Genomic DNA, 26888 nt, shown 5'->3' with positions numbered 1-26888 from the left:
AAGCAGCTGCACTAGTTCACGCTCCCACCAACAGTGTATGAGGGTTCTAATTTCTCCACATTCTCACCAACACTTATTATTGGGTATGAAGCAGGGTTTTGATTTGCAGTTCCCTAAGGATTAAAGATGTTGAGCATCTTTTTATGTGCTTATTAGTCATTTGTATATCTTCTTTAGAGAAATGGCTATTTTGGCCATTTTAAAATTGGATTTTTTGTCTTTCCATTGTTAAATTTTAAGAGTTCTTTATATATTCTGGCTACTAGTCCCTTATGAACAACAGTTATTTTGTATATCAAATGATATAGTGGCTGTGAGAGCTTTATAAACTGCAAGAGACATCGCAAATTAAACGAAGGCTCTGACGAACAGGGAAAGCACAGAAGCCAGCGGTTCTACGCTGGTGGTCGAGTCCCGGAGCCTCCCAGACACAACCCGCGTCTCCGCCTGCGTGCACAGTCTTCCCACCCCACGGCGCCCCGCCCCCCGCCCTTTGACCCGTGCCGTTTCCGGTTGGAGACGTGGCTCGAGGCCGCCATCTTGGCAAGAGGCGAAGTGGCCGGTTCTCCTGTCGGGGGCAGCAGGTCCGGAGCGGCCGGTGCTCCCCTTCCCCCGACCCCAGCCCTAGCTGCAGTGGCGCCGGAGCGCGGGTGCGCCCCACCACCGCCGTCGCCATGGTAAGACCCGGGCCGGGCCCAACTCCCGGTTCCCGGCCTTGCTCGACCGCTCTCCCTGCTGCCGGCCTGTGCTGGGGCCAGAGGAGCCCCGCCCCGAGGGCCTGGAGCTGGGCGCTTCCCCGGGGCTCTGGGAGCAGGGTGGCCTTCCGCACCCTGTGCCCGACCTCCCGGGAGATCCGAGGGACCTGACTCCAGTCCCTCTGTGGTCGCGCCCACACCCCTCCCCCGCAACCAGCTGGGCACCCTCCTCTGCCGGGACCCGGGCCCTAAAACGGGCCCAGGGTTGTTGCTCTGCAAGAACCTCTTAGTGATGTCCCTTGGACCCCACGCTGTGCACCTGGGCGCTAGTGTCCAGCAGGTTCCGTGGGCACCTAGGCGCAGCAAGCTGGGCCTCTCGAGGGTTCTCTTCCTTCTGTAATCAGCTCACCTCTCATCCCCGGTGTTCCGTAGGCCGTTGAAGTTTGAAATCTAAACCCATTAGTGTTCAGGACTTTTTCTTTAGTTTGTTTGAAAAGGACAAATAGAGGAAGGTTCGAAAGGAGGCATAGAACAGGAAGGAGTAACTTCTGACATTAATTTGTCGGACCCAAGTGTCCCAGAAACCTGCCACCTACTTCTGTAGATATTAGGTGGGTCCATTTGTCAGTGTGATTGAGTATACGCTGTGTATAAGAGCATTGGGAAAATGTGAACCGAGTTATCGATATCACAGGCTTTCTGTCTTCAGGGAGCTTGTCCTTCAGGTGAAGTGAAATGTGGATGTGGCGTATAGTAATCAGATATCTCACAGGAGGGAGGAGGGGTTTATACTCTGGGACCTGTTACTTGCCTTCAGTTGCATTATCTTTGTGTTCTCATCTATTGTTAAAATTAACGTGGGTGCGAGATGGTACAAAACAGTGCTCACTCCACTACATCTTGCTTTCTCACGACGATTTGTGGATATTTATGAAGTAGGAGAAATTTTGTGGTTCCAGACAAGCTAGTAATTTTTTTAAGTGCACTTTATGCCCTTCAGTCTTTTGAAGGACGTTCTTTTTTTTAAATTCTCTTTTTGTCAATAGATTATTAATTTGATTTCAAGCATCTTCCTACACACTTCAGAGATGACAGTATAATTTGGTGCCAATCATTAAGTTCTGTTCACGACCTTTTTAGATGAGAACTTGGATGGTGGGGGGGGGGGCATTCATGCTTGGACTTTAAACCACTGAAAGGTTTTCTTCAGCTTCAGGCATATAAATTGCATCAAGTAGGTTTACCTCATAAAACTTTTATGTTGGACATAAAATTTCCCAAAACTCCTTTCTTCGTGTCCACTAGGAGGCTTAGTATTTGGGTAGTGATTTTTAAACTACTTCCTTTATACATCCTGGATGTACCTGTAGTGCATTTCAGAGTATAGTGTAATATTAAAAGCAAAATTAAAGTCTTGTATTATATAAATGAAATGTAGGTTAATATTTACAAAAACCTTGTTTGTTGAAAAGTTCTTGGAACCTCATACTATTTTTTTTCCTACTACGATTTTTAATTCATAGATAACCAGAGGGATGGTAGATCCCTAGGTGTTGAGTGATAAATATAAAAATATAAATTTTGCTTATTATTTGGACATGTGTGCATATACATACAGTTGTGTCATGTTTAAATATGCATATGTTTCTGAATTACTTGGGACTTGGCATGATCCAGATACCTACAGATTTGTGTACTCTGGAGAACAACTTATCTCAGTACATTCTGTAAGACATTATTAAGTATTTTTCTGTGTAATGTTTTCAGGTTCTGTTCCTTTACAAAGAGATCCCTGGACAAAGAAAGGTCCAAATGGGGTAACATTTTGTAAGATTTCTTGGATCTAAAAGTTGTATCCAAACTTCTGAAAGTTGATTTTTCCTCAACATTTTATTATAAAATTTTCAAACATGTAGGAAAGTTGAAAGAGCTTTACAGTGAACACTCCGTGTAACCAACAGCTAGATTCTGTAATTGACATTTCACTATTCTTGCTTTATCACGCATGTAATGATCCATTCATCCCTGTAGCCATCTTTTTTTTCAAATGTGCTTTAAGGTAAGTTGTAGATATCAGTATGTAAATGTTGATTTTTGAAAAATAAATTTCCTTTAGCTTTAGTTACTGGAGTTGGCGCAAAATGTCCTACACTACAAAGTCCTCCTAGAGAAATAAATGAACAAATGGAAAAACAAATGGCCTGTGGTGACTTTGTTATAAAATGAAGTACAAAAAAAAGCATCTTTTGATTGATCTTTTTTTCTAGCTTTCTGCAAATTAATGAGAACATGTTCTTATTTTCTTAACACTTGTCAGATATCATTATAGTCAGTTCTTTTTCTTAGTAAACTTATGTTTGAATGAACTTGATATTAAGTCTCATGGTAGCCCTAATCTGTAAAATCTTTACTTATATCTACAGAGTGCTGTTCTCTTCTTTTTTATTTATTTATTTATTTATTTATTTATGGCTGTGTTGTGTCTTCATTTCTGTGCGGGGGCTTTCTCTAGTTGTGGCAAGCGGGGGCCACTCTTCATCGCGGTGCGCGGGCCTCTCACTATCGCGGCCTCTCTTGTTGCGGAGCACAGGCTCCAGACGCGCAGGCTCAGTAATTGTGGCTCACGGGCCCAGCTGCTCCACGGCATGTGGGATCTTCCCAGACCAGGGCTCGAACCCGTGTCCCCTGCATTGACAGGCGGATTCTTAACCACTGCGCCACCACGGAAGCCCCCTGTTCTCTTCTTATTTACTAAGTATAGGCAATGAGTAAATTTACTGTAGTGATCACATTAAATATAAATGATCACAATATGTTCAGTTCCCAAGAGTCATTAGTTATTAGGAAGCTAGATTTGGGTTTGTATGGCTGGCCTACACATGATGGGGGTAGGGGGAGACTGAAATCCTACACAGTAGTAACAGTTCCCAGTTAGGGAGTTATTACTGTTTTGGTTTTTCTTTTTTCTTTTTCTTTTTCATATACAATACAGCAGCTGCACAGCTATTGTATTCTTTATGTATTTTTTTTTGATTGTTGTTTGAGAGGAGAGCAAAGGATGAAAATGATTTTCTTGGGTTTCTTTTGACTTACCATCTTATTTACTCTCCAAATAGAAGGTACACTGCAGAAACTGAGAACAATGTCCTTTTATTTTTATACTCTACAGGTTTTTGTTTTAGAACAGAAACTTGTGATGAGCTTAAAACTCTCACTGAGTAACTTCAGGTTTTGGTTTTGTATGTGCTCTGTATTTTATTGTAATCTTCCCCCGATTTGATTTTATCTGTAATCACTTCATGCATACAAGAAAGACGAAATGGTCCTCTATGACAGGTGTAGAAGCTGGCCTTAATATGATCATGAATTATTATATATATCATCATTACAGTGAACTACGAGGAACAAAGTGACTGGCTAATTCTGGAAGTGAGGAATACTGAAGCATTTAGAGGCTCAAGGAAGTCCTTGACTTTTTTCTTTAGGGAATTATGCGTATTTATGCTGAATTACTACCTGTTATGCTTGGACCTCTATCACTAGTGGGGGTGAAGGGATGATATGGCAGCTATCTGACACACGTATACTATACACACACATGATTTGTTTTGGTTAGGCAGTTTGCCTTCTGGCAGCTTAATATTAATGTATGGTTCCAAAGTATTGATAGTGGGACTTCCCTGGTGGTCCAGTGGTAAGAATCCGCCTTCCAATGCAGGGGATGTGGGTTCGATCCCTAGTCAGGGAGCTAAGATCCCACATGCCACAGGGCAACTAAGCCCATGTGCCACAACTACTGACCTCATGCGCCTCAAGTAGAGAGTCTGCATGCCACAAATTACAGAGCCCATGAGCCGTGGAACCCACGGGCCACAAGTACAGAACCCAGGCTCACTGGAGCCCGTGCCACAACTAGAGAGAGAAAACCCACACGCCACAACTAGAGAGAAGCCTGTGCACCAATAAAAAACCCAAAAAAACCAAAGTATTGATAGTTAACCACTGGAGCAGTGGGTGTGAAATGGAGGTATTGCACATTTTCTGTTGCTGTAAAGTTTTCAGATGCTTACACTTATAGAATCTTAAAGATGCAAAGGCACTTTCACATAAACTAACCTCTATTTTCACATAAACTAACCTATTTTATTTTATTTATTTTTAAAATTAATTTATTTTTGGCTGCCTTTTTTAAAATTTTTTTTATTTTTTATTTTTAAATTTATTTATTTATGGCTGTGTTGGGTCTTCATTTCTGTGCGAGGGCTTTCTCTAGTTGTGGCAAGTGGGGGCCACTCTTCATCGCGGTGCGCAGGCCTTTCACTGTCGTGGCCTCTCTTATTGCGGAGCACAGGCTCCAGATGCGCAGGCTCAGTAGTTGTGGCTCACGGGCCTAGTTGCTCCGTGGCATGTGGGATCTTCCCAGACCAGGGCTCGAACCCGTGTCTCCTGCATTGGCAGACAGATTCTCAACCACTGCGTCACCAGGGAAGCCCTATTTTTGGCTGCCTTTTGTATTCGTTGCAGCGCGGGCTTTCTCTAGTTGTGGCAAGGAGGAGCTACTCTTCATCGCAGTGCGCGGGCTTCTCATTGCGGTGGCTTCTCTTGTTCCGGAGCGCAGGCTCTAGGGCACGCAGGCTCAGTAGTTGTGGCTCGCGGGCTCTAGAGCACAGGCTCAGTAGTTGTGGCGCACAGGCTTAGTTGCTCCACGGCATGTGGGATCTTCCCGGACCAGGGATCGAACCCGTGTCCCCTGCATTGGCAGGCAGATTCTTAACCGCTGTGCCACCAGGGAAGTCCCTAACCTCTATTTTAGGGATATTTCAAGAAACAATTAAGTGACATCCAAGGTAACGTAATTAGTGGCAGAGGCAGAACAGAAACCTAATTCTCCAGGTTTCTTTACTCAAGGAACTTTTTGATCCATGTAGTTAAAGCCGGGTAGGAGAGTGTTGTTATTTAATCCAAGAACAAATGACAATATATTCAAAGCATTTTAAGTATTATTAAGAGAAGAGTTGTCTGACAAAGTGTAACCTAATGGGAAATTTTATTTTGTTTTTTTAAACAGTCCTGAAGAGATCATCTACGTAACTTCTGGACCCTCAGTTTTTGTATCTATAAATCGATCCAGGGCTCTTGAAAGTTTGGTTGAGGTCTAAATGCTCTTTTCCAAAAATGTAAAAAACAAGTAAAATAACTGTATAGAGAATCAAACTTATTCACTCTTCCCCAAAGAAAATCAGATCAAATTACAGTAGGAAAAATTAACCTACCTTTTGATATAAACTATTTTTTAATAATTGGTAAACATTTATGTGAAGGGAAGCATAATTATTTAAAGGCATTTAAGATGAATGTTAATTTAGGATAGGTTAAATTTATCTTGTTTCGAGCTAACCATGCCTTCCAGCCATGTTAATAACTGTGTTATTAACATGGGTAACAGTGAATAGAAACCTGTGTCAGCTTTGTGGATCCTGTGATTGTGGTGTCTTGGGTGTTTTGAGGTTTAGAGCCATGCTTAGTGTTGGGCACTTTGGTCCTAGTTTGGGAGCCTTATTCTGCTTATATCTGGATAGTGGAATGTCTCAAGAGAGTCCCAGAGTTCTCCTGCTTGGGACCTACTATTTTATCCTACTGTTTCTTCATCTTTACATACTCAAATTCCCTGATTTATCAAAGCATAATTTAAATGCTGTTTCTTCCATCAAGTCATCAGTGATCTTGTGAGCTAGAAGTAATTTCTTCCTCTGAATTCCTATAGTGCATTACTTAACACACTCTGCCTAGTATTAGTTATTTATGTTTGTGTCTTATCCCTATCAGCCTGCTGCTGCCTTTTTTTTTTGAGTTATAATCGACATATAGCATATTACTTTCACGTGTACAACATAATAATTTGATATTTGTATGTATTGTGAAATGATCACCAAAATAAGTCTAGGTAACATTCATCACTATACATAGTTACAAAAAAAGTTATTTTTTTTGGGTGTGAACTTTTGAGATCTTACCAGATTTCTTAAGAGAAGAATGCCAGTCTTACTGATTTCCTCATAGTATTCCCAGAGAGCATCTAGTGTGTATAGTAGGTGTCCAATAAATAATTATTTAGTTAATTCTTATAATAATACTGCTAAAATGGAGATTGCCACTGTCTCTAATTAGCCTTTGACCACGCCCAATCAATAAAGCAAAGTGGGTGAATTGCCCCTCTACATAGCGTACACCTTTCTGGTTACAGGTTGCCTTTAATTTCCCTTTCGTGTTGCCTTGATGTTAATTTTTACCTAAACTCTATCCGTATGGTATGGAGGTGTTTTAAATTCCAGCTGCCTAAGAACTACCCTGAAACATACAAACAGGCTTCTTACTGTTTCTAACAGGCTTATTATTATTAGGTACGTTAGACATGGGCTTTGTATTAAATCAGCATATTTATATAGGTCTGAAGGTTTGGTCTGAGCAGTCCTTTCTCTGAGTAGACTTTTGACTTCGAGTGTTTAAATTGTGCTGTGCTTAGTATCTTTACTGTGGCTTATTCTGTTCCTTCAAAACCTCATAAAATTCTAAGGTGGGGTACCATACTTCTTAGGACTGTGGTTCTCGGCCCTTTTTTTTTTTTTTTGGTGAGGAGCGCTTGTATAAGTGTTAAATTTATGATGTGTTCCTATTTATTAGTAATATTTCTCACTGCATAAAGTGATTCTCTGTGGGTCATTTGAGAATTACTACTCTAGAGGATCTATGAATTCTCTGACATTATATGTAAAATTTTGTGGGGAGTCTGTTTGCATTATTTGAGTATTAAAATATTGCCAAACCCACAAAGGTAAAAGTCCATTGCCTTGAAGTGACAGATTTTTTAATGACATGCATTTCTTGGCAAGTTTATTATTAATAATGGTGCTGTTTTACATTGTGTGTGTGTTTTACGTTTACATATTTTGTGGCATAGGTTGTATAGCTTTGGCTTACAGTTTTATTACACTCATTTGGTCCTCATAATAATAGCTTGTGAGGTAGTCAGACGATGCTCCGTTTTCTGAGGAAACTGCAGCTAAGAGAGACTGAAACGTAACTGAAGTCAGACAGATAGTAAATAGAAGAACAGAAACCAGGATCCAAATCGTCTCACTTCCAGTCATTTAATTTTCCTGGTATATTAACTTGGTTCTTCGCAGATTTAGAACACTATTTCTAATTCACGTAGTCGTTGGGAGAAGGAGAAACCAATGTGAGGCGATCCTAAATATAAGGGAATACCTCATTTACCTGATGAGAATATTAAGAAGAAAAGCTTTTCAGAATATAAAACTTTTAGGACTATAGCACAAGTAGTTAAAAATATGTTCTTAAAGTATTTAATAATTTACTTATACATACTGTTTAAAGTTACATAAATACGATCTTTAATTGAGAAATAATTCCTTTTTTCTGTTCTTATGTTCATGGAACAGTTTATCCAAATTCTTCACAAGCATCATCATCATCACTAGGTCTTCTTTTTGAATTACCAGTTTTTTAGAACTTTTATACGTTGAGTTTTTTGATATTTGACACTTTTCGAATTCATATATTGATACTTTTGGAAATTTTAACCCATTTGTATAACATTATGACAGTTGATTTTCGCCAAACTTATGTGGTCATCGTTTCATGATGTATGTAAGTCAAATCATTATGCTGTACGTGTTAAACTTTTACAGTGCTGTATGTCAATTACATTTCAATAAAACTAGAAGAAAAAAATGAAATTAAAGACATGGACTCACTGGGACTTCCCCAGCGGTCCAGTGGTTAAGACTCTGCCTTCCAGTGCAGAAGGCGTGGGTTCAATCCCTGGTTGGGGAACTAAGATCCCATATGCCGTGGGGTGTGGCCAAAAACTTAAAAAAAAAAAAGAAAAAAAGAAAAAAAAAAAAAAAAAGACATGGAATCACCATGATGTACACTTAAAATATCTCACATTTTTATATGTTAATTTTACCTCAGTAAAGCTGAATTAAATAAAATTCTGTGGCCAACAACAACAAAATAGTAAAGTTAAAGACATGAGGTGGGAGATTTCCTTTGAAAAGAATGGGTCATAACCTTGTTGCATTTTTATTCTTTTTCTGGGATCCTTTACTCCCCTCAGTATATCTTCTTGCCTCATGCCTGGGTGGTAGCAGAAACCTCCCAAGTAGCTGGTGATGGTGAAAGATACATTTCTTAAGTACAAAACTGTTTATTTAAAAAAAACAAACTATTTATTTAAAAAATTATAAATATTTTGGAGAAAGTGACTGTTTTGGGACTTTTAAGCTAGCTTATTTGCCACTCTTGAAGTAACCAACTGTAATTTTATACTCTATACCTCTCTGTATGTTTAAAGTATTTTCTTGTCTTTTTAAAAGGATATAACTTACAAAACAAGATTCTTCCTAAGAGTATTTATTTATGCTGTAGAACTACTTTCTTTTTTTTAACTTTTTAATTCTATACAACGTAACTTTATGCTGGAATAATTAAGGTAAGTTTCAATATAGAGTCTATAGACTCAGGAACATAAAATTGTATAACTCCCTTAAATGAGCTTCTTTCTAAACTTGCAGTTGTTATTTGGGAAATAGAGCAGTTGATAGCATTATTCTTGAGATTTCACATGAGAAAATTTGCCTGATGTTCATTGGAAGCAAATCAATCAGTAAAAATACAGATCTGTTTGGTAGAGGGAAATTATTTGTGCAGGATATAGATCAAACACTTTCTCAATATAAATTGTTTTTACCTAGCTGCTTGGAAATAAGCGTGATGGTAATTATCTCCCAAATACCCGAATGTCCTATCCTTGATGAATAAGGACATTGTGTTCTCCTATAATTATTATAAAACTGTATTGCTGTTTTGAAACTATAAGAATATTTATTCAAATTGACTAACTTGTTTTTTCTTCAAGCTGCTCACCTGTAGAGGACAGGTTTCTGTAAAGCTGAGAAGCCTGACCAGTAGGATGTTGATATTTCAGAGGTTGTATCCTAGGATTGAGGCTTCCAAAATGTGTAAATAGTCATTTTGTTACTTGTCCTTGTGAACTTTTGGGTTCCTGTACTGAAGAGACCATTAACACTGTACTTAATATTCTTACTACTCTGCTAATGGCATTTGGTCTTATCTTCTTTGATGCTTTATTCATTTTGTTTAATGAAATGCCAGACTCTGAAAAAAAGACTGTTAGTCTTGATCATTGCCCAGTGTCAAAACCTGTGTGAAACATTGAGTCATTTAGTTTTTCATTTTACAGATTGTTTGCATGTCTGGAGGTAAGATAGTGTGGGATGGGAAGGTTAATCAAAGAGCAGAAGATAAATTTAGACTCACTAGATTGGTTCCATATTCTAGGTAAAAATGAAAGGAAAGGTCAGGGGCCTTGTATAAATCTTCAGTCTGCCTGATCAGACCTCCCTTTTGGCTGTGGAGATCTCTATTCTCCCTAGAAAAAGTTTAAGCTCTTCTTTATGGGTCTGCCAAAGCAGAGAGCAACCCAGTTTGTTTGTTTTTTTTTTTTTTTTATGGCTGTGTTGGGTCTTCGTTTCCGTGCGAGGGCTTTCTCTAGTTGCGGCAAGTGTGGGCCACTCTTCATCGCGGTGCGCGGGCCTCTCATTATCGCGGCCTCTCTTGTTGCGGAGCACAAGCTCCAGACGCGCAGGCTCAGCAATTGTGGCTCACGGGCCCAGTTGCTCCGCGGCATGTGGGATCTTCCCAGACCAGGGCTCGAACCTGTGTCCCCTGCATTGGCAGGCAGATTCTCAACCACTGCACCACCAGGGAAGCCCGGCAACCCAGTTTTGAGTCACGGGATCCATTCATAATGTATGTGTAGTAGACCTAGAAAAAATTATTTCTTTACTAAGTTTTTCTCTAGGTATGTTATTGAAAAACAGGAGTAATAGCTTCATTTCCCTCTACTTTAGCTTTGTCTTATGAATGACATACTATAATTAAAAGAGCAATGAAGTAGAGTTTGAAAGTCAGCATTCTAATAGTAGTCACATCACTAAATAACTGAGTGTACCATTCTACAGAAGATCTGAGGATGTTGAGAAAACACATGTAAAGAAATAATTAATTAGTACTTATTTATATGTTCCCGGCAGGTGCTGTTGGCAGCAGCAGTCTGCACAAAAGCAGGAAAGGCTATTGTTTCTCGACAGTTTGTAGAGATGACCCGAACTCGGATTGAGGGCTTGTTAGCAGCTTTTCCAAAGCTCATGAACACTGGAAAACAACACACATTTGTTGAAACAGAGAGTGTCAGATATGTTTACCAGCCTATGGAGAAACTGTACATGGTACTGATCACTACCAAAAACAGCAACATCTTAGAAGATCTGGAGACCCTAAGGCTCTTCTCAAGAGTGGTAAGAATCCTGTAATATCGGGTTACAGTTTTTGTTTTTAAATTTTTTGTGTAAAACTGTTTTTCCCCCAAAGCAGCTGATGCTTATCAGTTTGCATGTTCTATGCCCCCAGCCCTCATCCCAGCATCTTACTACTACAGCTCCTATTCATTCAGCAGACACTTACTGGGTATCCTAGACTGTAAGTATTACTAAGGAGAATATGAGAACTGCCCTTTTGTTTCCCATTGCTCTAGCAGTTACTCTAACCTGCCTTTGTGGTTCTGACACTTGTTTGGCCATATTTTTAGATAATATTCTTCAGGTAAGATTTGTTGATGTAGCCACACACATACAAAGACTTTACGCCACAGACTTGCTTAAAATACAGAGTAGCAGAAGGAGCTAATAAAGGGATTTAGGCTTATTGAAATTTGTGTATTTTAAAGGATAAGAACTGGAAAACAAAACTGCTGATAAATTCTAAGTCTTTCTTTTCCATTGCTCTCCATGATTAGATTCCTGAATATTGCCGAGCCTTAGAAGAGAATGAAATATCTGAGCACTGTTTTGATTTGATTTTTGCATTTGATGAAATTGTTGCCCTGGGATACCGGGAGAATGTTAACCTGGCACAGATCAGAACCTTCACAGAAATGGATTCTCATGAGGAGAAGGTGTTCAGAGCAGTCAGAGAGGTAAATAGGGTCTTCTCTGGGGCTGCTGGTTTGTATATCTTTCTTTTAGGCTTCATTATCTGATTTTCCCTTTTTTATTTGCTAGTCTAGTCTGTACTCAAAGCTACATCCAAGTATGTATCTTCTTGTAGACTCAAGAACGTGAAGCCAAGGCTGAGATGCGGCGTAAAGCAAAAGAATTACAACAGGCCCGAAGAGATGCAGAGAGACAGGGCAAAAAAGCACCAGGATTTGGGGGATTTGGAAGTTCCACAGTGTCTGGAGGTAGCACAGCTGCTATGATCACAGAGACCATCATTGAAACTGATAAACCAAAAGTGGCACCTGCACCAGCCAGGTATAATCCACTGTATCACCCAGAATGCAATCCTATAATGACAGATGAAGGCTGTATGTGTGTATCTCAGAGTGATATCTGATTTTTAGGCAAACTGGAAATAACGAGTGACTTGATGAAGTAAGATGTAATATTAAATTTGGCTGCATAATATGGGGATAAAGGAGAAATCTGAATGTGGTGTTTTTCCTTTTGTGTAAAAGAGAGTTCTTTTACAAATTATAACATGATCTCAATTTCCTATGAGAGTTGCCTTATTTTGGGAGAAGAGGGGATATTTAACTGTTTAAGGAACATGTATTTTTAATCTAGTGTTCATGAATGGATTTAAGGGAGAATCTGAACTACCTGAAATTATGTGAAAAAGTTCGTTTGCACACAGGTATATTTATCTGGATAGAAGGTACAAAGTTTTCGTCAGATCACACATGCTTATGAAAGTATACCTTTGGTCTTTGGGTACTTGAAGCTTATATGGGTTTTTTTGTTTTGTTTTGTTTTTTTGTTTTGTTTCTGGCTGCACCCCTGTGGCATACGTGATCTTAGTCCCCGACCAGGGATGAAGCCGTGGCCCCCCTGCAGTGGAAGCACAGAGTCCTAACCACTGGACCACCAGGGAATTCCTGAAGCTTACTTGTTGATTGTGACCCAGCTGTCAGTTCGGGCAGGGAATAGTCTAGTTGTCCACTAGACACTAGGAAGCTTGTGTTTTTTCCTTGAGGTATTCACATTCCTCTTAAAGAACAGCTTCAAGGAAAGCTTCAATGATAGAGAATTATTAATTAGTTTTTAACTTGTTTAATCATGTGTGTATTTTTGTGTGTATGTGTGTGTTCTTCCACTTAGGCCTTCAGGCCCTAGCAAGGCTTTGAAACTGGGAGCCAAAGGAAAGGAAGTAGATAACTTTGTTGACAAATTGAAATCTGAAGGTGAAACTATCATGTCCTCCAGTACGGGCAAGCGTACTTCTGAAGCAACCAAAGTGCATGCTCCACCCATTAATATGGAGAGGTAAGTAGTAACTCTTTCAGTAAGAACAGACCACAGAGTGTTAAAAAAAAATTATCTCAATGCACTGTAAATTCTTTTTGTGTCTTAATTTTTCCAGATTTAAAACACTTAAAGAGTATATTCTAAACAAGGTCCTACTGTATAGCACAGGGAACTATATTGAATATCCTGTGATAAACCATAATGGAAAAGAATATGAAAAAGAATATATATATGTATAACTGAGTCACTTTACTGTACAGCAATTAAGCACAACGTTGTAAATCAGCTATACTTAAATAAAATTTTTTTTAAAAAAGTACATTCTAGGTATTAACATGAGGTCTTCCCCCCTCCCCCCTTTAAACATGATTGGGGGCTCTCAGCCATCTGTTTTCTATTAAGTTTAGAACTTACCTTTCTATCAACTGTGTGGTGGCTAAATTAAACAAAAATAACTTTTCTTTGTGCCTAGTGTGTACTTTGTCTCTTAAAATGGAGTGGAATTAGAGGGCTAGAGCTATGATTAGCACTGTACTATATTTTGGCATGTCTTTTTCTAATTAATTTTTTTTTAATTTTAATCTTAATTTATTTTTGGTTGCATTGGGTCTTCATTGCTGCGCGCGGACTTCCTCTAGTTGCGTTGAGTGGGGGCTACTCTTCGTTTGCGTGCGTGGGCTTCTCATTGCGGTGGCTTCTCTTGTTGTGGAGCATGAGCTCTAGGCGCCCGGGCTTCAGTATTTGTGGCACATGGGCTCAGTAGTTGTGGCTCGCAGACTCTAGATTGCAGGCTCAGTAGTTGTGGCACATGGGCTTAGTTGCTCCGTGGCATGTGGGATCTTCCCGGACTAGGGCTTGAACCCGTGTCCCCTGCATTGGCAGGCAGATTCTTAACCACTGCGCCACCAGGGGAGACCTATGGGGCAGATATTGTTCTCATTTTACGTGTAAGATAATTGAGGCACAGAGAATTAAATAACTGCCCAAGGTCACACAGCTAGTAAGTGGCCAAGCTTGGATTTGGATCTAAGCAGGTTGGACTCCAGTTCCTATGCCTCATGCTTCCTAATATTTACTAGGAAAAAAAAAAAAAAAGAAGAAGAAAAAGAAGTATAAGAAGAGGCTATTTCTTTTCTCAGGAAATGAAATAATTTCCTAAGAATGAAAATTGGTCATGGTAACCAAAAGATACCACATTCATCAATAAGCACTATGTAAATGTAAATTCTCACCCAGTATTTAGATGTAGTGCATATGGTAAACAGGGAGATAGACAAATGCCTCAATCAAGGTCTCTTTATCCTCCTGGGAGACTCTTCAAGTTTATCTTTAAAGACACCCTATCTCTTCAACCCTGTGCAAATCCATCTAACGTCTCTTTAGAATATGAAGGGTTAAACTTCAGAGTCTCTTCCTTGGGCTGTTTAATAAGATTATGATGCCTCTCCTCTATAATTAAGAAAGGAGTCTGAGGCTTTACTGGAGAAGTGTACATATAAGCTGCCAAGAGGTGGGGAGGTAGAAGACATTCCTGCCCATGGTTTTACTAAGCCATTAGAGCTCAGTCTCAGATCCAGACTTGCCCTGGACTATCTGTAGGAACCTTGAGGCAAGGAGGAGGATCCAAGGGAACACACCTCTTCCTTGGGCTGAGAACCCACCTCTCATCTAGGGCTCTGACATTCTCTCTCATCTTTGAAAAGGTCTCTAAACCAGAAGAAGTTAGAAAAAAAAAAAAAAAAGGAGCTATAGATTGGAATTGTTGGTTAGGGAAGGCTAGGAGTCTGAGTCTTCTGAAAACACGTAATAAGTTTATATTTTCATTCTGGCTCCTAGGCCAGGGGCCTTATGAGACGGTTGAGTATGTGGTGGTTGATGTCTCAAGGCCTTCCCTCCTTATTTGTTTTTATTTATTTATTTTTGGCTGTATTGGGTCTTCGTTGCTGTGCGCAGGCTTTCTCTAGTTGCGGCGAGTGGGGGCTACTCTTCATTGCGGTGCGCGGGCTTCTCATTGCGGTGGCTTCTCTTGTTGCAGAGCATGGGCTCTAGGTGCGTGGGCTTCAGTAGTTGTGGCATGCAGGCTCAGTAGTTGTGGCTCACAGGCTCTAGAGCGCAGGCTCAGTAGTTGTGGCTTGCGGGCTTAGTTGCTCCGTGGCATGTGGGATCTTCCCAGACCAGGGCTTGAACCCGTGTCCCCTTCATTGGCAGGCAGATTCTCAACCACTGCGCCACCAGGGAAATCCTTCTAATTAAGTTTTAAGGAGGACAAAATTTATAAATATCTTTAGTAGCAAATAATGTATTATCTTTTGCCTTTTAAGTATTTGAACCCAGTATAGAATATTTTGATTTGTCTCTTATCTCAGGACTTGTGGTACTGGTTGGTAACATTTTTAAGTGGTAGTTATCAAGTTCACATATTCATGACTCAGATTTCTTGTTTTGAAGCCCAGACCTTCTACTGTTACTGATGGTTTTGAGGTCAAGTGAAAGATGAGTCTGGGAGGATACCTCTGTCAGGTGTGCATAAAAGAGGAGTATGTTGTATGTCTTCTTCTGTATGAAATGAACAGGGTTACGTCAGGGTAAATCTCTTTAATCACTAAAGCTCCTGTGCTATTCCTAGTAGTTGCTTTGAGGGAGACAGAGGCTTGACACTATTTTAGTAAGATGTTGGAGACCATCATGTACTAGAGAGGACTTGAGACTTTTTTCTGAATGATGAAGTACTTCTTGAGCATGGAGCAAATGCTTGTGAAGGTAAATGAGACCCTGCATTGTCATAAGATACATTCCTCTGTGGTCTTGAGTCTCATGCCTTTGTTTCTGGGAAGTCTTAGAGGTTAGAACAGAACAAAGTAGGATGCCAGAATAGTGTTTTTAAGCCTCTGCAGTTCACCCAGCTAAAAATAGTTTTAGTAAGGAATATGGATAGATTGTACTTAGTAATTGCCCATAGCAGTAGCACCTTTTATTTTACTTATTTTGAAAACTAGATTATACATTCATGTAGTTCAAAATTCAAAAGGTTCAAAGGGTATTGAACTAAAACTTCTTCCTCCCGCCCAGCCATGCAGGTTTCTCTTTTTGGAGGCAACTAGTATTCACTAGGTTTTTTTTAATTTTAAAAAATTTTAAAAAATTTAAAGTTTTTTGGCGACGCCTCATGGCATGCAGGTTCTTAGTTCCCCGACCAGGGATTGAACTCGCACCCCTGCGGTGGAAGCACGGAGTCTTAACCACTTGGATGCCGGGGAAGTCTCAGTATTAACTAGTTTTTGTGTGAATCTTCCAAGAGGGGTAGTCTATGTATAGATGAATAAAAACATGGTATAATTTCTGTATTTCTCCTTTTTATACATTAGTGGTGGCATACTAGATACATTTTCCAATTGCTTTTTTCACTTAACTATTTTGAAGACAAGAATTTCCTTATTTGAAGCTATAGAGACATGACATCCAAATGCAGTACCTTACCCTGGACTGGACCTTGTACTACTGTAAGGGGCATTATTAGGTCAACTGACAAAATTGGCATATGAATGGTAGATTAAAGTATTGTATCAATGTAAATTTATGAAGTTAATAACAGTACTGTGGTTATGTGAAAGAATATCCTGTTCTTACAAAATACACTCTGAAAATGTTTAGGGGTAAAGGGCCATGGTGTATATATTCTACCTGTAAATGGTTCAGGGAAAAAAGTAAAATATATTTATATAGAGACAGTGTGCAAATGATAAAACAAATGGGATAAAATGTTAACAATACATAAAAAGGGTATACATGTATTTCTGTTATAATTTTAATTTTTTAATTTTTGAAATTTTTTTCAAATAAAAAGCTTTTTCAGTTGTTCCTCTTTATTTTTTTTCTAGTTGCCCAGTATTCATTTTTGTGGATATACTTTTATGTATTTAAGTAGTCCCCCTATTGACGGACATTTGTTTCTAAACTTTTGCTATTACAAACAATTCTTCAGTGAATAACTTACATTGTTTTGCACAGGTGAGAATTTATCTGTAGGATGAGGATTTGCTGAACCAAAGGGTGTAATGCTTTTATTTTATTTTATTTTATTTTATTTTATTTTATTTTTTAGGGATAAAGGTTTTTTTCTTTTTTTAATTGAAGTATAACTGATTTATAATGTTACGCTAATTTCTGCTGTACAGCAAAGTGACTCAGTTATGCATACATATATATAATATATACACATTCTTTTTAATTTTTATTTATTTATTTTAAATTTTATTTGTTTATTTTTGGCTGCGTTGGGTCTTCATTGCTGTGCGCAGGCTTTCTCTAGCTGCAGCGAGCGGGGGCTGGCTACTCTTTGTTGTGCGGTGTGTGGGCTTCTCATTGCAGTGGCTTCTCTTGTTGCAGAGCCCAGCTCTAGGCACGTGGGCTTCAGTAGTTGTGGCATGCAGGCTCAGTAGTTGTGGCGCACGGGCTTAGTTGCTCTGCGGCATGTGGGATCTTCCCGGACCACGGCTCGAACCCGTATCCCCTGCATTGGCAGACGGATTCTTAACCACTGTGCCACCAGGGAAGTCCCCACATTATTTTTTAATATTCTTTTCCATTATGGTTTATCCCAGGAGATTGGATATAGTTTCTTGTGCTATACAGTAGGTAGGACCTTGTTGTTTATCCATTCTAAATGTGATAGTTTATATAATGCTTTAAATTTTGATACACATGGCTGCAGCACCTTTAAATAAGTTGCTGATGGCTAATCACCATTAAACCCTGGAGAAAGGGAGTTCTGGTTTTTACCTGTCTGAGCAGATTTATCATTCTTTCTCTACAGTGTGCACATGAAGATTGAGGAAAAGATCACACTAACCTGTGGACGAGATGGAGGATTACAGAATATGGAGTTGCATGGCATGATCATGCTTAGGATCTCAGATGATAAATTTGGCCGAATTCGTCTTCATGTGGAAAATGAAGACAAGAAAGGGGTGCAGCTACAGGTGTGTAGAGGCTTTTGATAAGGGAGTATTAAGGCTTTTGTCTACCTAACACAGTCTTTCTCAACTGGAGTTCCTTGTGTGAACCATAGAACACAGAAGATTATTTAACTTTATATAACTAGTGCCATTCTAGATGCATAGGAAAGAAGTTAATTTATTACCTACAGTGGAAGCCTTGAATTGATAAATGCCTTCCCAAGCCAGTTGGGAATGATTGACAGCAGCTGTATTAGTATGGCCTTTTAATACTGGAATTGAGTGAAAGGTCATTTTGAAATCTAATAAATGACTTCATACTCACTAACAAAGGTACAAAGAGATGCATATTTGTTACTATTATGCAAAGAGTAAATTCATTTAGGATATTGCTTGAAATATAATTTAAAAAACAACAAAGTTTTAAAACTTAATAGGGTGGTATTTTATTTTATTTTTAAATTTCTTTATTTTATTTTATTTTTGGCTGCATTGAGTCTTCGTTGCTTTACACAGGCTTTCTCTAGTTGCAGTGAGTGGGGCTACTCTTTGTTGTGGAGCGTGGGCTTCTCATTGAGATGGCTTCTCTTGTTGCAGAGCATGGGCTCTAGGTGCCTGAACTTCAGTAGTTGTGTGGCATGCGGGCTCAGTAGTGGTGGCTCATGGGCTCTAGGGCGTAGGCTCAGTAGTTGTGGCACACGGGCTTAGTTGCTCCGCAGCATGTGGGATCTTCCTGGACCAGGGCTCGAACCCGTGTCCCCTGCATTGGCAGGCGGATTCTTAACCACTGCGCCACCAGGGAAGCCCAGGAGGTATTTTATTAAAACAGGTTATGACACTAAGTTTACTCATGCTGCTACTATATAAACTGCCAGTGCTTGTTTTGTTAGCTGAAGGGCAATATCTAATGGTATATTTGAAAAGTACGTAAAATTCTTAAGAATGAATATGTATGTTCCACCTACCTGGCTATGTAAGAGACCTTCTTTATATTATTACAGTTGTTCTTGTTACAGTTTATTTAGATGGTTGATCTTATATCTCTTGTCACAAGAACAAAGCCTTTTCAGCGAAGAAAGTGGTTTTGTCTACTTTTTATTCCACTCATAACCAGCGCACAGTTGTCTTTTGGAGGTAGTACTTATATTATTTGACAGTAGCTTTGCTGGCTCGTAAAGTCTATGTAATCTGCTCTCCAAAAGTTACTTCTTTTTCCTTTTTTCTCCTAATGTGACTTCTTTTAAAAAGATCAGTCCATCTTAGTTGGCCTGAGTTTGCACAACTTTAGCTCTCTAGGCAAAATTGCAACTAAACTTTCCACAGAGCTTTTCCCCTCTCCTGTCTCCTTAGTATAAGGCCAGGACTGTTATGTGACCCAGCCAGCTGATCAACGTCTGACCCTAGTCTTCTATTTGGCAAGCTTAGCCTCACCATCAGGCTGCTCCCTATGAAGTATTTTTGTAAAGGACTTGGTTAATGGTCTTTTAACTTTTTCAGTTACAAAGTTACTAACTTGTTACTTACAAACAAAATGGCTTAGAGTTGAAATTACTTTATTACTATTTTTTAAATGTCTTAAATCTTTAAAAGTCTTTGAAGAAGGGAAATCTTTCTTCAAAATCAAAAATAATTGGAATTTTTTAGGCACCCTGTTTTAGATGTTTAGATTACGGGCCATGTAAGACCAAAAGGAATTTATTTCCTGTCTTATAATGTCTGAACCTCAGAAGTTTTCTTTCCCTTCTCATTTCAGACCCATCCAAATGTGGATAAAAAACTTTTCACTGCAGAATCTCTAATTGGCTTGAAGAACCCAGAGAAGTCATTTCCAGTCAGTAGTGACGTTGGGGTGCTAAAGTGGAGACTACAAACCACAGAGGAGTCTTTTATTCCACTGACAAGTAAGTGCCTCTGCCCAATCCTACTAAGCTAGACTGCACTGAGAACTAGAAATAGCCCTGGCTTGTACATTCTTCATTGCCACAATTCTTTTTGACAAAATGACCTTTCAAAATGGGCTCAGTGCTATATTTAGTGTATTTTGGTAATAAGTAGCTTAAATTTTAAATACCTTTAATTTTGAAACCATTATTTTTAGTAGTTTACACTAGGATGTTTAAGGCCTGCAGTTGTCAGTTTTGATTTGCCATCTTAACTTTCCTCCATTCTTTTTCTAATGTTCTAATACACCTGCTTTGCTTTTCTCTTCAGTTAATTGCTGGCCCTCAGAAAGTGGAAATGGTTGTGATGTCAACATAGAGTATGAGCTACAAGAAGATAATTTAGAACTGAATGATGTGGTTATCACCATCCCACTCCCGTAAGTACCCCACATAATCATTTTTTCTATAGTGAGCTTTTAGAACTAGTGTTTTGGAACTCGTTTTGGAGGCAGCACTTAGCTGGCTATCCATTCTAAGATGTTTGTTTCTCATAAAGGCCAGTTGTGAAAGAAGCCAGGTACAAAAGGCTGCATACTTACTATATGATGCCACTTATAAGACATTCTGAAAAGGTATTACTCTTGCAACAGAAATCAAGCATTTGATTGCAAAGAGAAGAAGCATTTGATTGCAGAGGAGCACAAAGGAACTTTTGGAGATGATGGAAATGTTATATGACTTGATTGTAATGGTGCTTACAAGATACATTTGTCAATGCATGGAGCTGTACACTTTTAAAGGAGTGGATATTACTGATTTTAAAGCCAAACAAGCAAAGCTGGTTATAGTTCTAGAGCTGTGTTTTCAGCTATTGGTCTTCAGATTGTTCATGTAGTAATGAAGGTTTCCAGAAGGAGGAGCCAATTCTCAGTCAGACTTTCTCTGCTTTGTTTTGCACCTCTTAAAGGAATTGAGTCTGTCAGACTGAATTTTTCTTTTTCACTTTGTTCTCTAAATTTTCAACTAAAGATGAGATTATGTTTTCAAGGGTACTATTCTTGCTGAAACAAGATATCTGCATTAGTTTCAGTAAATTTTCTAACAGCTTTATTGAGGTATAGTTGACATGTGATAAACTACACGTGTTTAAATTATAAAGTTTGATAAGTTTTGGCATGTGTGCACCATCATCACAGTTAAGATAACAAAACTATGCATCACCCCCGAAGTTTAGTTCCGGTAAGTTTTTGATGTGTGCCTAAATGGCCTACTTTCTAGGATCATCTGGAAATACTCTCTACTTTAAGTTTATCTCCTCACTAGCATTTCTAGTGACTGAACTATTATTACTTCAGCATTGAATCCCTGCTTCTCTCCTCTGCCTTTCAGCACCCCCATGATTAAGTACAGGGCTTAATTATGAATACCCAGTAAGTGAATTCTTAGTGTGTCTATACTATTAAATTTCTCAGTTACTATTACAGAGAAAATGGTTCTAATTTAATCTGTAGTTTCGTTCAAATTAATTTTAATTTAATTAAAATTAAATTAATTTAATTAATTTTTATTTGTAGTTTGATTCAGGCCTTTACATGGCCAGGTCTGGTTTTAGTCATTCTTATTTCCATTTTTTAAAATATGCTTTATTACCAATATCCCCTTTAATGGGCTAATCATCTTATTCTTCACAGCTTGGTTATTATTTCAGAACAATAGATGGCTGCCTTGAACCATTGTGAGACTTGGGCGTTGGTGGCAGGTGTGGGTTTTATTTTGTCAAGATTTATTTTACTAGACTATTTTTAGGATGCCACAAGTTTTAGGCCTCTCCATCTACCCTGTAATTGTGGTTATGGTGGTTTCCTGCGTCTTAGTTCAACTTTGCAGTAGTCTCCAGAAGAGACCCTTAGACAGCATTTTACCCTATTGTCTAGAACTGATCAAATTAGAGGATCTCAGAATCAGAATTGGAACAAGGGCAAAGGGAAGAAACATATATACAGCTGAGACCATAAAATTGATAGGGAAGAGTTAATTGTGTTATATCACCCTTAAAGTTTTCTTTGTCTCCCTTATTTACCCTGCCTTTAATGCAAACATTGGATGTCACTGCTGAATTAAAAGATGGTAAATTTAGAGTGTGTAGGAGTAGCTGGCACTGCCTGTCAGCCGTGTGCGGGGATGCACAGTGCGTCCTGACTAGCCCTGGTTCTCCTGCAGACTAAGGACAACTATGTAATAATCTCTCTTTCCCATCACGTTCACATTTTGCCCAGGGGTAATTGTGCTTTCACTTATCAAGTAAAGTTCAGTTACTGGATTATAAATCAAATAAACCCACTGGCATCAACTACAATAAGTTTTAAAACCTTCTAAAATCTTTTAAAAACTTCCTCTCAAAGGTCCAGATTCATCTCCATTCTAAATAACCACATAATGGTGTTTAAGTTCTCCCCCACGGTTATTATCAACCTGTTTTTCCCCTCATTGGCATCTATGAAGAGAGCTACACTATGTTAAAATTCCATCATGACAAGGCAGCAAACCATTAGTGCAGTATTTTGGGAAATACATCCCACTTTACACATTTGTCAGTCTCAGTCCTCTGCCAGCTCCAGATCTAGTCCATAAGTTGGAGCAGCCCAGGACTATGTTTGCCCATTACTTATGGTTGCATATATCTGTACCTACAAAAGGAATGAATGAGACCCTTGGCCAAGGTAAGGGTCCTTGAAGTTATCAGGGAGTCTAATTTTTTCTAGGACTATATAAAAGTGGGCAGAATTTGAGGAGCATAATCAAATTTGGGGCTGGTTTTCCTTGGCATAGTTCTTCTAGCTCTGGACAGCTAACTTGACGCGGATGTTTCTTGTGACAGATCTGGTGTCGGCGCACCGGTGATTGGTGAGATTGATGGCGAATATCGACATGACAGTCGACGAAATACCTTGGAGTGGTGCCTGCCAGTGATTGATGCCAAAAATAAGAGTGGCAGCCTTGAGTTCAGCATTGCTGGGCAGCCCAATGATTTCTTCCCTGTTCAAGTCTCCTTCATCTCCAAAAAAAATTACTGTAACATACAGGTACCCTTGTTTAATAGAGAACTTATATGGGGAAAGTGGTAGGACAGATAACCTGATAGGCAACATGACTTCATGGTCAGAGCAGAAATCAGAAAAGCTGATGTCCCCCGTGGATTCCATTGCTGCCTCATTGTATAATCTTGGTCAGTTCTTCACCTGCTTTATCTCAGTTTTCCTCTCTAGATCAAACGAAGTAAAGAAATTGAAAATGACTACATATAAAAGTACTTATGGGTTGTGCAAGACTCATATCTCTTAGTTGCCTGTTTTTTTTAATAATCTCATGTATCTTAAAATCCATTTGCCAAAACACTCAACACATGACTTAGTAATGCCTTCTGTATTGTCCCTTGGTTTGATCCCAAGGAATGAAAGAAAGTTTATTTGGAAGACAAAATTACTGCCAAAAAAGGTGATTCTAATACAAATGGATACAGTTTTTGTGTTCTTTTATGTCATAGCTTCCCTTCATTAATACGGATAATCATAAGCCAGTTCTGTTGTAAACCTTGTCCTTAAGGTAGGCAGGCAAAGCAGGGGAAATCTGTGAACTGTTTATTTATTTATTTATTTATTCATGCATTCATTCATTCATTCCGTGCCATGCGTCTTGTGGGATCTTAGTTTCCCGACCAGGGATTGAACCCAGGCCCATGGCAGTGAAAGCGCTGAGTGCTAACTACTGGACCGCCACGGATTTCCCTGTGAACTGTCCTTCAGATCATTATTTTTAACTCGTTGTTCTTCCAGCTTTCAAATTGCATTATAAGCACCGAGTTTATACTGTTATCTTCCCCTCTGACTTGTTGATTTGCTTGTTACTCTGGTTATCTTCCCAGATGGTCTCTGTCTCTCCTGAAAGTGCTTGGGAAGTTATAGTTGCATCTGCTGGATGATTCCAAAGAGCCGTTCCCCCTCCCTCCCTCTCTCCCTCTCTCCCTCCCTCTCTCCCCCTCCCTCCCTCCCCCCCCCCATTTCAGTTATTGGCTTAACCCCGTCAGTATTGGGAGCACATTGTTGAACGCAAGACATTTTCCTGTTACTGACCATTTGAAGAACAGGACAGTATAATTGCTTTGTCAGAACCTCACTAGAAAATATGAATCAATGGTTTAAGTTTTGTGTTGGTGCCATTATGTGCACCATTGTTACAGGTAGTTCATTAAATTGGACATCTGTTATTATTAATAAAGAGAAATCTCAGGACTTCCCTGGTGGTGCAATGGTTAGGACTCTGAACTCCCAATGCAGGGGGCCCGGGTTTGATCCCTGGTCGGGGAACTATATCCCGCACGCATGCCACAACTAAGAGTTCGCATGCCACAACTAAGGAGCCCGCCTGCCACAACTAAATACCCAGCGCAGCCAAATAAATAAATACTAAAAAAAAAAAAAGTACGTTTAAATAAAAAATAAATAAAAAGAAATCTCATTAGAAGGACCCAGCCATATCTAGAAAATGAATATGATAGAACAACTTAGACTGAGAGCAAATTAAACAAATAATGTTGAATTGTTAGAATGTTGCATTTTGGATCAAAATGTTAATTGATCATCCTGATAGAATGTCTATGACTTTCATAGGTTTTATAGGGCAGAGCCTGGGCAGTGGCCACTCATTCTGGACCTTTTACTTAATATTAATACCACTCTACATGTCATCCCAACAGTTGTCTTTTCTATCTAGAGAGCGGATTAATCATGTTGATAGGGAAGAGTGATACTGTGAGCTGCAGTTGTGAATTGAGCTTTTTTAGTATTTCTGAGTTACTTTTTTTTTTTTTTTTCTGAGTTACTTTTAATACTGCTTTAGGGGATTTGATCTGTTCTGTACTGAGAATTTAGCCAGCACCTTAAAGACCTGCTGTCCTTCTGCTTTACCTTACTCTTTGTTTGTTTTCCTAGGTTACCAAAGTGACCCAGGTAGATGGAAACAGCCCTGTAAGGTTTTCCACAGAGACCACTTTCCTAGTGGATAAGTATGAAATTCTGTAATACCAAGAAGAGGGAACCGAAAAGGAAAATTTTCAAATTAATAAAGAAGAAGCCAACAGTGGCTGAAGAGTTTTGTCCAAACCTGCAAGCCATTGGAGACCCTTTTTTTCAAATACAGTGCACGATTCTCTGAGCGCAAGGACCCTCAGCTCACCCTCAGTGTTTCAGTGTCACAGAGACATTCTCTGGCAAAGAAATGACACAAACATAAAGGGAAAGGCTGCTGATTTCTTTGGCAGATTTTACTGGCCAGCAGGAAAGCAAGCTCTCCAGAGAATGCCCCCAGTTAAACACTTTGTCCCCCATCACCTAAGTTGTTTTTTATTTTAATCCCTAAATATATTTCGTACTTTGTTTTTAAAAAGTTTTCTCTGCAGAAGGTTTTAATCTTTCATACTCGTTTCCTTTACCTTCAGTTCTTTTCTTTCTATATATCCAATCCAGCACTGAGATCATCTGCATATAGGCACTGTATTTGGCACTCCGGGAACAGGTTGATCTAATCCATTCTTGATTTCTGGACTATGCAGGTGAACTGCTTGAGGGGTAGGGGGTCTAGAAGTTAAAAGATAAGGATGTCTTATGTCCTTTTCCTATATCTATTCATCCCTCCATTCCTTTGCCAGGCTGTTTTCCTTGCAGGCTTGTTGCTCTGGTTTAGAACACTAGTGTGAATCCCACTTGTGTCAATATTAAAGACAGCTGAGAAGCAGCTTTCAAATGGTATAGCCCCCACTTCAAGGTGTCTGGGAGGAGAATGGTCATGTCCAGTTAGGGATTTCACACCCACAGGTAATCATGTCTGCTGCTGGTGCTACCCAGCCTTCCATTCTCCATATTTTGGGTACTTCAGCTAAAACATGATAGCTAATGGTCTTTGTAATCCATTCACATTCCTGAGATTCACCACCTCCCTCTTCCTGAATGTTCTCTATGTCATCAGTTTTTTCCTTTCTATCAGACGTGAGGTTATGATTTTGGAGGCTGTAGGTTCAGTGAGTCTTTGTGCCAATCCCATTGGTCCTGAACTATCAAGGAGCCTCCATTTTCACCACCAAGTTTTTAGCATTTCAAGATCCAGCTGATTATATTGCTGTGTAGGCATTGATATACTCCATTCTAGCCTGCCCAGCATTTTTTCAGCAGCCTTTCTGTTCCTGTGTCTGAAATCCTTCCTTTTTCTCCCCTAAGCCTTTTCTGTTTAGTGTCATCATGTAATGGTTGTTTCTCCGCCCCATCTCATCCATTACTTCTTCAATGGAGAAGACTACATCAGCCAGCCCAGCATTGGCTTTTAACCCAGTATTGCACTGGGAGTTGGTGGAGTTGCTGCCAGGCTGCAGCCACAGACAGGGGGAAGAGACAGATGACAGTAGATGACCTCCTGCACTTTCAGCTGGTTGGAGAGTACGACTCCCACTCTGAACAACATCTGGCCTTCCCTGCAAAGAGTGTACTGTAATTGAAGCAGAGCAGTCACACACAAATGGCCATGGATGGAATTGTTTGCCAAAGAAATTTCTGGCCTTTCCCTTTCCCTTAACTGCATCAGGGAAGAATCCTTATCTCTAGCTTGGTTTCCACATAAGGTTTTTTTGAAGAAGGGGACTGGAACAAAAAATCTGTCATGTAGTTAAGTAGACAAGAAATCTTATTAATTCAGTTTTGTTTGAGAGTTGCTTGTCCATATGATTTTTTTAAAGTGAAGTTTAGTTTCACAAAAACTTTTTTTTCTAAAATTACTTTTGGGGTAATATTTAAAATGAGAGAAGTTTTGTAACCCTGTAAAATACATAGGGAATATAACATTCCAGTGTACACAAAGAAGGCAGATTCTTTAATCAAATAAAAGGTATTATAAAATGAA

General features: G+C 39.3%; 1 protein-coding gene across 1 annotated transcript; it reads left to right on the top strand.

Annotated features, from left to right (window-relative positions):
* The first annotated feature begins 517 nt into the window (after nt 1-517).
* On the top strand, nt 518-26888 carry ARCN1 (archain 1). Its single transcript, XM_068556833.1, has 10 exons — nt 518-677; nt 10835-11098; nt 11596-11775; nt 11907-12112; nt 12959-13123; nt 17919-18084; nt 19814-19961; nt 20272-20380; nt 22822-23026; nt 24932-26888. Exons 1-10 carry the CDS (start codon nt 675-677, stop codon nt 25019-25021), a joined length of 1536 nt encoding a protein of 511 aa, XP_068412934.1. The 5' UTR covers nt 518-674; the 3' UTR covers nt 25022-26888.

This window comes from Eschrichtius robustus, chromosome 11 (assembly GCF_028021215.1).
Source record: "Eschrichtius robustus isolate mEscRob2 chromosome 11, mEscRob2.pri, whole genome shotgun sequence".
Taxonomy (NCBI): Eukaryota; Metazoa; Chordata; class Mammalia; order Artiodactyla; family Eschrichtiidae; genus Eschrichtius; species Eschrichtius robustus.
This window is presented reverse-complemented; position numbering and strand designations above follow the sequence as displayed.